The 12,454-nt window shown below is 62.0% G+C and overlaps 1 protein-coding gene across 7 annotated transcripts in view; it reads right to left on the bottom strand.

Annotated features, from left to right (window-relative positions):
• The window catches only part of AHNAK (AHNAK nucleoprotein), a 93,870-nt gene that overhangs the window by 72,430 nt on the left and 8,986 nt on the right, over positions 1-12,454 (bottom strand). For 5 of the 7 annotated variants that reach the window (XM_033860826.2, XM_073809071.1, XM_073809070.1 and 2 more), the window contains exons 1-4: positions 11,181-11,338; positions 1,384-1,487; positions 961-1,117; positions 354-541 (exon numbers count right to left, since the gene is read on the bottom strand). In XM_033860826.2, the coding sequence (XP_033716717.1) occupies positions 354-541; positions 961-1,117 (345 nt within the window). In that variant the 5' untranslated portion in view covers positions 1,384-1,487; positions 11,181-11,338. Of the gene's footprint in view, positions 1-353; positions 542-960; positions 1,118-1,383; positions 1,488-8,254; positions 8,402-11,180; positions 11,339-12,454 lie in introns of those variants that run through there. The other 2 variants (XM_033860824.2, XM_073809069.1) reach the window with 2 other exon arrangements.

A 12,454-nucleotide genomic window follows, 5' to 3' on the forward strand; every position in this document is an offset into this window, starting at 1 on the left:
TGAGTCCAGGCCTCTGGAAGTAGAAAAATGATGTCTGTGAGGCAGAACTGGGCACCTGTGAAATCATTTCAAAGATGCCTGCAAAGCAGCCAACTTCCTCCTGGCACCGAGGAATAGACCAACGAGTGGGTCCCCAGGCGGGGACCCTCGGAAGAGACTGACAGAAGACTTTTAGCGGCAGCCACACGTGAAAAGGAGAAACAGGCTGGCTCTACAGAGAGCAGAGGGTGAGAGCAGGAGAGAAGCCAGGAAGGACAAGCTGCCCAGCGGGCGGACAGAGGCTCAGGAAGGGGGATCAGCCCGTCGGCGTGGTCGGGGGAGCTAAGGGCACGGCCAGCCGGCCAGGCACTCACCAGAACCACGTCAGGGCTGTGGGAGCTGAAGACATCGTAGGTCCGGGTCTGGCCGGGCTCAGGGGAACGGTCCCCCTTGCGATGCAGCTTCAGGCCCACGGCGTGGTGCCCCATGGTGCTCAGCAGCTGGGCCACCTCTCCGGACTGCAGGTTGTCAAAGTAGATGGTAGCACCCACGATCTGGTCCCCTGAGCAGGGAGGAGCGGGAAGCGGGTAAGACCACCCAGGGTCTCGGGGAAACAACACACAACCACTCTGTGCCGGGCCCTCAGACTGACGTGCAGGTGTGGTAACACCCATTGTAGAGATGAGGAAACTGAGGCAGAGAGGCCACCTAATTTGCCCAAAGTGGCAGAGCTCATGGGTGGAGGAGTCGGAACAGAGGACGGCGCGTCCACCAGTCCTCAGGACCACCTCCCGCGAGGACTGTGAGAGAACCAGGGATAGAGAGCGGGCAGGGGAGGGCAGGGCTTAGGTACCGGCCATCCTGATGCCACTGGGACCCAGCCCTCCACAACCACCCACCCACTTGTGCTGCCCCTGCCTTTCCCTCCAGCACCCTCCCCCTCCCCGCCCCAGCAGCAGCCCAAACCCCGAGGTAACTCACCCTCCTTGACCACCCCAGTGCGGGCCGCAGGGGAGTTCTGCATCACCTCCTGCACAAAGACGCCATCGTCCCTCTGGGTGATGGTCAGCCCGTGGGAGCCGCTGCCCTGCCAGTTGGGCAGCAGCAGCTCCCGGGTCGTCTCTTCCTCCTTCTCCATCTGGATGAGGTAAGGAAACGGGGCAGTGGGGGCATGAGGGGATGGGGAAGCCAGGGATCCCCCTGGGCGTGGGGCACTGTCTCCGAGGTGCCTGCCTCCACTGTGGGCGGGCTCCCAAGGTGGACGGTGGACACAGCCGCAGCGGAGGCAACCGGCCCCTCGTCCTGTCCCCCCCGGCCCTGCCTCCCGATAGCACGTGCCTCCCAGGTCTCTGCCCTCCCCATCCTCTCACCTCCACCGCCCTCGTCACCCTCCCTCCTACTGACCTTGGCAGGACTTGGTTCAGGAGCGGATGCCTTGCCAGAAGCCCGCCCCTCCTTCCTCTCCTCTTCTCGGAGTGTCTCTCTCTTGGGAATCTCGGTCACACAGCCTAGGGAGAAGGTCACATTCGGGCTCACACTCAGCACTCGGCTTGTCGAAACCCCGACCAGCTGCTGTGCAAGAGACGGCCGGTCGTTTTGCCCACCCCCCCGGGCCAAACCAAATCCCCAACCCCGCTACTGTCATCAGCTCCATTCACACAAGACTCTGCAGCCTGGGATCACAGGAAGGGGGTTTGGAAGAGGCCAGACTCAGATTCAAATCCTGGCTCTGCATCTTCCCGGCTGTGTGACCCGGGCCAAGTCACTTAACTTCTCTGAACTTCCATTTCCTCATCTGAGAAAATGGAGACGATAAAGGATTCCCATGAGGACTGAAGGAGCAAGAGAAAGCATGTGAGAAAAGCTCTGGCCCATCGGAGCCTCCCAACAACCCCATTCTCATTAGGTCCCTTGTAACAGCTTCAGCCCCCATAGTGCAGGTGGGGAAACCGAGATTCGGAGAGGCCAGCCGGCCGGGGGTGCACCGTGAGAGAGCAGCTACGATCGGGCTCTGAGCCTGTAACTCTTCCTCCGATGCCATATCAGGCCTGCAGCTCTAACCTGTGCGAGACCCCTCCTCAGACTCTCCGGCACTGGGGGCCACTGGCAACCTGCAAGCAGGGCTGGCTGGTGGTGCCCTCCCTCTGCCAGTGGCCGACAGTGAGTGACTCCGGGTCACCCTAACCCCAGCCTCAGAACCAGGGGGACGCTCGCCAGCTGGGAGCTCCAGGAGCCCTACCACAGGCAGAGGCCAAACAATGGAAGCCCCAGGCCCCCCAGCACCGGCCCAAGCCCAAGAGGCTGCGGTCCAGCTGTGCTGCCTCAAGGACGTGGTGAGTCAGGGCCCATCTGGCTACACCTGCTGGGCCCTGAAACCAGGCCCCCATAGGTGCGGGCACTGAGGGAGCAAAGACACCCTCCAGCCACGGGAGGAACTGTCGGCTGCAGAGGCGCCGGGGAAGACACCAGGCAGGCCTCCAGCCTCCAGACACCCAGAAGTACGCCTGTGAAACCGTGCGGGGGGTGCTATAAATCGTGGAGAACCTCGCCCAAAGCTCCTCCCTAAATCTGCTGACACCCAGAAATTAGCCAACCAATCAATAAATACATGCATACTGATCGTCTCCTGTATGTCCAACATTGTACAGGACACTGCCGAGAAGTCTAGCAAGGGACAGACACAGCTCAGCCCAGCACTGAACTCTACACTGCATCAGGCTATCACCTAACTTCACTCATGCGTCCTCCAAACGTTTACTGAATGCACTCCACGTGCCAGCTATGGAGCGTTAAAAGACTTAGCTTCTGTCCCGGATATAAGTTATGAGCAAGGTGCTCTGGGCATGACCAATTTCGCCTCTGAATGTTCCGGAAGGCTTGGGAGCCTTCTGGGGGAATGAAATCTAAATGGAGTCTTGAAGGTGCTGAGTTTGCCTCTGAGGACGGGATTCATGGAAATTCATAGGCACTGAGGACTTCCAGTGTCAGGCAGATCACAACACCGGAGAAAACAGCCACAGACACCCGGTTCGCCAACCACCTGCACTCGCTCACGCGGTAGTTACGTCAGCACAGGTGCCGGCTAGGAGGCCAGCGGCAGCCAGTTGGCACAGGTGTGAGCTGAGGAACTCACCTCCTTCCTTCCTACCGGAAGTCCCGCTGACCCTACCCATAGTGAAACAGCAAGCTGGAGCTTAAATGGTGCCTTCCCCCGGCGTCCAGCACTGAGAAGCCAGCCCTGCAGACAAGGAGTCAGGCAGGGCAGGGAAGGAAAGGGCTTCCACCCGAGGGCTTCTCAGATCCCCGAAGCCACCGCCTGCACTGGCACGCCCCTCTTCCTCCTTGAGCAGGGCCCCTTTTTTCAGCCCAGCATCTGGTGCTGAGCCAGCAGGCGGCGATGGGGCAGCAAGCCAGACAGCTCACCCTCGCCCACGTCTCAGCCCCACCTTCCCTCCTTCCCCAGTGAGTCACTGCGGCCGCAGTAGCTCCAGACACGCCAAGGGTCACGCCTAAAACCCGATCGACCAAGTGCTTCACGGGCCAGACCCCCGGGGGCCAGAGGGGCTGGGGCCGGTGAGAGGCAGGGGGCTTCCCTGCCAGCTGCTCGGCACAGAGCCCCAGGCCCGGAGTCCAGGGAAGCACAGCTGGGAGGCTCAGGAGGGATGTACCACATGCCTCAACCCCTGGGGCTAGCGAGGAGGCCATGGTGAGCAGAGAAAGGGCCACAGTCCGTGAGAAGAGGAGGCGCTGGACCCAAGGCTGCAGGTTGGCCCTGGCAGGGCATCCGCTGGCTTCCCGGCCAGGCAGGGCTGCCAACCACCACGCCTGCTCTGGCTCAGGCCTCACCTCCTGGCACAGCCGGGAAAGACTCCCCTCCTCTTTCATCTGACCTGGCCAGGCACGGGGGTGCAGATAGGAGATTCGAGGCCACGGTGGCAAGGGCCTATTTTCTGCACCTGGGTCCCAGCCCTCCATCTCGCCCACCCCTGGGGCCTGTACCGAGCCCAGATGGGCCTTCCTTCTCCTCCCGCACAAGTCAGGTGAAGCCAGCTACCCGGGGGGCTGGGGCTCCACCTTGCTGCTGCCCAAAGCAGGGTCTCTGGAGCTTTGGGGAATTCCACACATTCAGTCAAGTGGCATAAGCCCTCGGACTGGAAGAAACCTTAGGCCACATGTGGCTATTTAAATGTAAGTTAATTTAACTTAAACATTTAGTCCATTGGTTATAGCAGCCGCACTTCAAGAGCTCAACAGCCACGCAGGGCTACCACATTAGAAGCGCAAGTACAGGACATTTCTACCGCTGCAAAGTCCTGTGGGACAGCACCACCTGCTATTTACAGATGGGGATAGTGAGGTCCAGAGCCCTGAGAATGGCGGAGTGTTGGGGGCCTAGAACCCAGGACTGCTAGCTCCCTGCCCGCAGTCCACCCGACACTGGCTCACAGTAACCTTCGTGATGGGATGGGCTGGACTGGAGACCCTCTAAGACACGGGGCTGCCTGGAGGGCAAAAAAGGAGTGATTTGGTGAGGCCACTCCAGCTTCAAGGTAGAGAGGACACGCAACTGAGGCTGCAGGGACAGAGTGTAATTCAGGCCAGAAGCGGCTAGAGAAGAGCGAAGCTGCCCTGACAGTTCAAAACCACAAAGGAGGATGTGCAGAGCAGCAGGGCTCTGCCCATGCCACCTCTGCAGACTGGGGGCAACACCCAGGCAAATCCGGGACAAGGCCCAGGAAACAGACTCTTTGCCCCAGGAAGATGGTCTCCGCCAGGTGTTACCTCCAGAGGAACATGTTCTCCCACTGCTCCCAGGAAACAGAGCCCCTTCTGCCCAAGATCCAGTATGAAAACAGCCAGGGAGGGGACCCAGCCTAACTGCTGCAGCAGCCAAAGACAACCTCGCAGCCAGCGTCAGCGTCAAGATGACAGGAACTGATACACACACACACCCGAGAGTCAGGCCCACGGGCCTCAAGGCCTCCACGCACCAACCCCGGAGTCAAGACACCCAGCAGAGGGACAGAAGTTTGTCCATATGCCCAGCACAGGCGGGACACAGGAGGTGACACTCCAAGGCAGAAGGAAGCACACCCACCCACGGTGGGGAGGACGCTGACAGCAATGAAACTTCCACCCAGCACACGAGCAAACCGAGCCACCACCGTACACACAGGCCAGGGGGAAGCAGTCCCCAAGCTCAGAACAATGAGGTGACTCACACCAGAGCCACAGACTCCCACCAGCGGGAAAGCTGTGAACACTTATAACCAGGACCAGGGGCTGAGACATTCGGAGAAAAGAGAGACACGCCCGGAGAGGCCGTCTACGCTCCTGAACACTCCTCGGGCAGTAACAAGGCAGAGAAAGCTCCGCATTAAAAGAAAACGCCACCGCCACCCCCACCCCGGCCCCGCCCCCGGCCCCGCCCCAGGGGGAGAGAAAGAGAACTTTGCAGAGCTCCTATGGTGCCCCAAGACACCAAGGGGTCCCCTTCCTTCCCCAAACAACCCTATGTGATTAAGAATTAATATCCTGATTTTAGAGTGCAGAAATAGGCCCCAAGGTAAAATGACTTGCCCGAGTATGAGACAGAGTTGAAATACAAGCCCGGGGTTCTCTGACTCCAAGGCCTCTCTACCCACGGACAGCGACAAAGGCACAAATAAACACACAAGAGAGGATGAGAAACCACAGAGAAAGATGCACAAGGGAGATACACGGGAAGGAGAGACCGAGAGACCTATACTGGAGGGGGGCAGAGTGAGAGCTGGAGAGGCACATCCACAGGAAGGCGGAGAGGCCTCCACGCTCATCCAGAGGGAGCAGACGTGGTGGGAGGAGGATGTCTCGGAGGGACAGAAACACACAGAAAGAGAGGGGCTGAGATTCGGGTAGGGGCGCGGGTAGAGACCCCAGGAAGCAGTGATGCCCGTCAAGGTGCACCAGCACACGGGGAAGGGGGAGTGGCCATCAGCTTCTTGCCCACACACCAGCCTTGTCCTGGCCCAGCTTGGGGACAGCTAGCACAGAATGGGCAGGGTCCCAGGCACCCCAGAGCCCAGGATCCGAGGGCCCTTTTGGTTCTGAGTCATCAACGCTGTGTTCCCAGGAGCCAGAGATCCTGAGCCCCCCGGAACCCAGCTCACCTGCAGACTCTCTGGACCCCAGCCGGTGAAGACCAAGAGAATCATCCCCTTCTGGGCTTGGCAGGCACCAGACCCACTCTAGAGACGGGCACCCGCAGGGCAAGGCAAACATTTCCACTCACTGGGAAATCCCAGGTCCAGAGGAACAAGGAGGAATACAGGGGCGCCTCTCTTCCAGCGCCGAAGCCTCCAAAGGGACCTCCACATAGGCAGCCGCCAGACCCTGGTCTGGAAAACAACCTGCCCCATTCTAACTGGAGTAGCACCGCGTTCCATTCAGAGTCTACGCTGGAACCAAAAACTCTGAGGTCAGCTGATTCTGGACGGCACACCCCCAGGGGGCACTTTCAACTTGAATGGGGTATGTGTGTTGGGGAGGGCGAATCATCAGGGAGAATTTGACGAACATGTTGCAAGACACAGGCAACATGGGCACTGGAGAAACAATCAAAGAAAGACACACAGGGAAGCACACACAACCCGGGCACGCAGACACACTCCTCAGTCCCCCCTCCTCACAGCCCAGAGCAGGCCCACAGCCCCTGCCTCCCCCAGCTCACCACAGACACCTGTCTGCGCGGCCCCAGGCCCTGCGCATCATGGAGGGAGCCTCTGCCTGTTAACCTGGTGCCCAGATTCCGTGCCTCCCTCTAGCGCGTGCGCCCGCCTAGCTCCTCCCTGGCTACCGGGGCTGCTGGTCCCGCCCACACTTCCCACTTGGAGCAAGTTTTTCCAGCCTCATCACTCCAGCCCTCTCCTCCACGTCAGCCCCTTCGCCTGGCCCCTCACCATCACACTAGAGTTTCCTGCCCCTCGACTTCCAGAGCAGCCCCCCACCCCCACTCCAGCCAGCCAGCCGCTTTCAGGGCTCCACCCAGCCACCTTTCTCCATCTCTGTCCCCTGGCCCCTCCCACTCCCGCAGCCCCAGCGCTCCAAGTTCAAGCTTCCAACAGGGAGAGAGATTCCTTCTTCCTCCCCTGACCAAGACGGACTCCCCTCTCCTTCTGGCAGGGACTGGGGACAGCTTCCATTCTCCAGCGGGCAGTCCCCACACCTGGCCACCTCGCCAGGGAAGAGTGGGCCTTGACCCTGGACGGCTGGGATTAAGACAGCAGCTGGGGGATGGGGGGGTCCTCCTGACTGGGGCAAGGGGTGAAGAAGAGCTCGCTGTCTCACCGGGTCTCGCCCCGGGGGTAGATTACAGTTTGGGAGCTGCCCGCGGACAAGACCAAGGCGGATCTCTCCGCCCAGAGGTCGGGTCACGCTAGTGCAGGGGCTCGGGGCCAGGCCACTCGGCTCAGCTGCCAAAGAGCCACCCCCCCCAGCCCGGCCAGGACGCAAAACCAGGCGCTTCCCCTTCCCTAGAACCTCCGCTCCAGCCCCCGGGGACCGGGCAGGATGCCCCTCCCTGACCGGCCCTGTGCGGCGCCTCGCTCAGCCTGGATCAGCGCAGCCTCACTCCCACGGCTGTGCTCACCCTCCCTGGGGCCTCTGGACACAAACTCCAGGGCCTGGAACCTGTCCAGGATGGAGAAACTTACTTGAGCCCTTACCTACAGCCCCTGAAGCCCCCATGAAACCTCCACCACTGGGACAGAGTCCCACTGTTGTCCCCTGCTCTATAAACCCCAGACGCAAGCAGAGGTGACACATCCAGGACCAGTGAGCACAGCCAGAGACACCCTCTCACAGGTAATAACACATATCTCTCTGCTGTGACACAGCGGTCACAGGGACTCAAGGCCACAGTGAAACAGGGACCCCGGACCCAAGACCTCCAGTACAACAGCCCAGAGGGCCCCCAGATGTGGACTGAGGCCAGCCGGGAGGAAGAGGGGCTCAATCAAAACACACGTTCCTGCTGAGCCCGCTGTGCCCCCTCCCCCCAGCGTGGTCCTCACCACTCCTCGGGCTCGCCCAGGCCTGGAGGAAACCGCTTGTTCTCAGGAAGGCCTGGGAGCCCAGCGGGATGGTCGCAGCCCAGGGAAATGGCAGCTCCCTAGGAGCCTGGATAAAGCCCATGGGGGTCAGAGGGAGAACAGAAGGCCCCAGACACCCACCAGCTGAAACATCCCATTCTCACCGCTCTCCAGGGGCCACCTCGTTTCCTCGTGTGCACACGTACCTGATCAGCCCAGCTCCAGGGAGAGAAGCTTGGGGCTTCCAGGTGTGGTGGGGAGGACAGAGCCGGCATGGGAGAGTTCCCAGCAGGAGTCAGACTAGCTCTCCCAGTCTGCCTCTCTGTCCGTCCCCCAGTGGTTCCCAGGTTCTGAGGAAGGTGACAGCCACACCCCAGAGCCCCACACACTCCTCCACTCCCACAGCTTTGCCCCAACCCCTCAAACAAGCTCCTCAGGCTCTGGGTGGCGTGCTCTGCCAGGGCCAGCCAGCCAATTCCAAGGGAGCCTAAGAATCCAGCCCAGCAGTGCCCGGGCACCTCCACCCACGGCCTTCCTGGGACTAGGGTGACCCTGGGGACCCCCGGCCCATACCCTGCCCTTGGCTGATCCTGGCTTTCTCCTTCCACAAGTCCCCCATGGTTTACTCTATTGGGTCCCACTTTGAGCCCTGGACCTGTAGACGCATGCCCTTCAACCAAGTCTGGCTGGTACAAGTTCTCAGCTCTGTGAGGTTAGCTCTGCAAGAAGTTGCCCAAACCAGGACCCCTGACTCACTGCTGTGGGCCCACAGCTGCAGCTCTAAGCCCCAATGACTTCTGTGGCTCCCTCTGTGTCCTGGTTCTCTGAACAACGTCCCTGCATATAACCTTTAAAGACAGGGCTTTGAAGAGGGGCTCAGACACCCTCCAATCTGCATTGCCAATACTCCAGACCCTTTGACTTCTGCTAGCCCAGCTCTCATGGTCCCAGGTCCTCTCCCTGCTACCTCATCCCACAGTTCCCAGCTCAGAGCAAGGAGGTACCCCCTCAGCCTGGGGCTCCCTTCTACTCCCCACTCTGCACACACACCAACCAAGTGCTGGCCCAACCCATCACCCCTGGGTGCCAAGGTGAAGGCAGCTGCCCCGCTCAGCCTCGGAAAGGAAGTGAGAGCCACACCCTGCCCCACAGATTTCCCTCATGGGGGGCAGGGGAAGAGGGGCGGAATGAAAGCAGAATCTACTCCCTGAATTTAGACCCATTACAGGCGAGGAGGCCCTAAAATGCCTTCCAAGGCATCTTCAGTCTCTCCCTCCTTTCCCCGAAATCCCTCACCGTCACCTGTCACCGCAACCCTCCAATGCGCCACTGTGTCCCACAGAATCAACCCAATCCCTATCGTGTGCTAGGCTGTGCACAGGGCATGCGACCCCTGCAGTCAGAGGCTGGATTCTAATAAACTGTTTCCAAACCAATTATTGGCAGCCCAGCACTGTGCTGGGGACCCAGAGGTAAATATCTGGGTCCCTTTTCCTCCCGAAAGTCCAGGTCATTCTCTAAGGACCTCACTGCCATGGGAAGATCCCACTTTGCCTTTCCACAAATCCACTCCACAGAGCAGGGCACCCAGCGGCAGGCTCCCTGGGGGCACCTCACCTCCTCCTCGGTGGCAGCCACGCCCTGTGAAAGGCACACACACGAGGCACACAATTCTCCGTGGCCACAACGTGCAGAGGCGCCAGAGCTGCCCCCACGTGGTGCTGGGGCCCAGCTAGTGCCGTGAGATGCCCCATCTGCCCATTCGGCTCCCCTCCCACGCATGGGGCACAGTCAGCCCTGCTCAGACCCCACGTGTCCCTCGTGGCCAGAGACGCCAAAGGGCTGCGCCCCCGCCTCCCAAGGCCCTGGCACTGCAGGGGGCGCCGAGCCCGCCAGCGGAGGGCCGGCCCTCGCACACTGCACACCCTCTCCCTGCATGGGAAAGCCTTACATAACACAGTTCTCTGAACACACCCTAAGCCCAGTGCCTTTCCAACTCCACGGCAGGACCTCGCCCCCCAGCCGCCTCTCCAGGAGCGCGTCTCTGGAGAGGAGGGCTCCAGCCAGGGAGGGCAGCTGAGCCCTCCTCCCACGCCAGCCGGGCTCCTGCCCCCGCCTCCCTAACCAGCCCCTTCGCCGCCCTCCCCTTTGCCCCTCACCACTCCTCCCCGAGTTCTGGTTTGAATTAGTCACCGGCTCCAACCACCACATTCCTCAGGCTGCTGGCGCCGAGCCAGGCGCTGGGGCGGGGGCCGTCCCACCCGGCCGGGTTTGGGAGTGGGGTTGGGGAGAGAGCGCCGCTTCGGAAGGGGAAGGGGCGGTCCCGAGGGCTATGCCGCGGCACAGCCCCCCTCCCCGCCCACCCCAGCGCAGGCATCTCTCCAATTATGTCCCCCACCCCCACTCCCACCCGTCCCGCTGCCGGGCGAGCTGCAAACTCCTGGGCTCAGCGACCCCAGCGGAAGAAGGGAGTTTTCTGGAGCTGGGAACACAGAGGGGCAAGACTAGGGCGGGGCAGCTGGAGGGAGGCTGAGGGGCCGCTCGGAGCAAGAAAAGGAGAGGCTGGTGGTGCAGAACTGGGTGGGGCCGGGAGGACCCGGGACGCGAAGTCAGGGGCGGAGGTGTGGGGCGCGGGGAGGGACGGCGGAGGGGGTGCGCGGCGCGGGGCCGCTGGGGCGCCGGGCGGGGCCGAGGGGCCGCGCCGCGATCTCGGAAACTTCTCCAGTAAACATGGAATAGGAACGAAGCAGCGCGCTCAGCCACCGCCCCACGGAGAAGGAGGGGGTGGGACAGGGGCCACCAGGCCAAGAACGGGCGCCCGGCCGTGCAGCAGGGACCACAGCCAGCCCTCGAGAGAAAGACAGACTGGAGCAAACCGCGTCTCGGAGCGATTTTCCAACTTTGCCCAACTTGCGCCCCTACCAGCGCCCCAACTCCGGAGGCAGAGCTCGGCTCCCAGGACGCGACGCGTCGCCTCCCCGTGCGGCCCGGGGCTGCCCACCTTGCGCCGAACTGAATCTTCCCAGTGACACCCGCCCAAGGCGCCTCGCCCAAGCCCTGCCACCCACCTCCCCTCGCGCGTTCCCGGAGTCCCGTTCCCCGATTGCGCCGAGGTGCGCCCGGCGCCCCTACCTGCGCGCTCAGCCCCAGGGCACAGCCATAGCCAGCGCAGGGCCCGAGGTCGCGGTGCTGCGGCTGCTGCGGGCGGCGAGCCCCGGTCGGGGCGGGTCCGGCAGGGCGGGCGGTGCAGTCCCCGCGGCGGAGCTGCTCCGAGTGGCCCGGCCCCCGTGCGCGGAGGCGGCTCTTGTAACTCCGGCTGGGGCGGGCGGGCGGGTCTGCCCTGAGCGGTGGGGAGAGGGCGGGGCCGGGCGAGGCCGAAGCGGGGCTGGGACTGGTGAGCGGGGCCAACCCTGAAGGCACCAGGGAACGCGCTGTTGGGAGGGCACTGGGGGCCGCGGGGACCCGGGGACGCCGCACGTCCGAGGTGCTGCCTTCCCCTCCCCGCATCCACTGCCCCCCGTCCTGGCCCGGGCCTGGATCTACCCCCAAAGGATGCGCTATGTGGCTTCTTCGGCAAGAAACTCCTCGAAGCTCCCTGAGGTTCATCCTCACAGCTGGAACTGAGAATCAGCCCATTTTTCAGGAAGGACCAAGGGGTTCAGGCTGCGGCTGGGGGACTTGGGTGATTCAGCCGCGACCGCCAGCCTGACGCGGACCTTTGAGTTTTCTCTCAACACGGGCAGCTACCCTTCAAATCCTCGGCCCCAGGCTCCTCACTCGGTTCCCAGGCTCCACGCAGCCGCGCGCATTTCTCACCTTCCCTCTTTCTGGGGGCCCTCCCCCCACAGAACCAGCCTGGAGACGCTCGCCCCACCTGCTGGAGTCAGGGTCACCAGTGCCCCCCGTGCCACCGTGCTGCTCCGGCCGCTGCAGCGACACCGGAGTCAGGCCTGCACCGCTTGGAGGAGCAGAGCCCGCTGTCTACCTCCCTGACCCCCGCTTTTCTCTTCCTACCTATTTCTTCTCCGACCCCCTCCCTCCACCACCCCACTGGCCGGACGCAGAGTTTCCAAATTTAAGCCATTTCCCACAGGCACTTCTAACTACACGGAGATTTTATTAAACGCTTAATGACGGGGTGCAGGGGCCTTCTGGCTACACCCTCATTCGCTTCTACCCCGTGAGTTCTCTTATCCTCCTTCCTGGATGGCCACCCACTACCCACGCGAAGCCAGTTTTCCTTCCTTCTGGAATGCTGCGTGCAGAAGGGAGACCCCAGGCTGGGGACCTGAGAAGACCTAGCCCCGGCAGGGAGCGCCCTCCTCGCTGTATGATCATGAGTGGGCTGGGGCTGAGACCAGCGGCCCTGTCCTCTGAAATGGCAAGCATGTTTACAGGCTAAAAAT

This window comes from Tursiops truncatus, chromosome 8, assembly GCF_011762595.2.
Source record: "Tursiops truncatus isolate mTurTru1 chromosome 8, mTurTru1.mat.Y, whole genome shotgun sequence".
Taxonomy (NCBI): Eukaryota; Metazoa; Chordata; class Mammalia; order Artiodactyla; family Delphinidae; genus Tursiops; species Tursiops truncatus.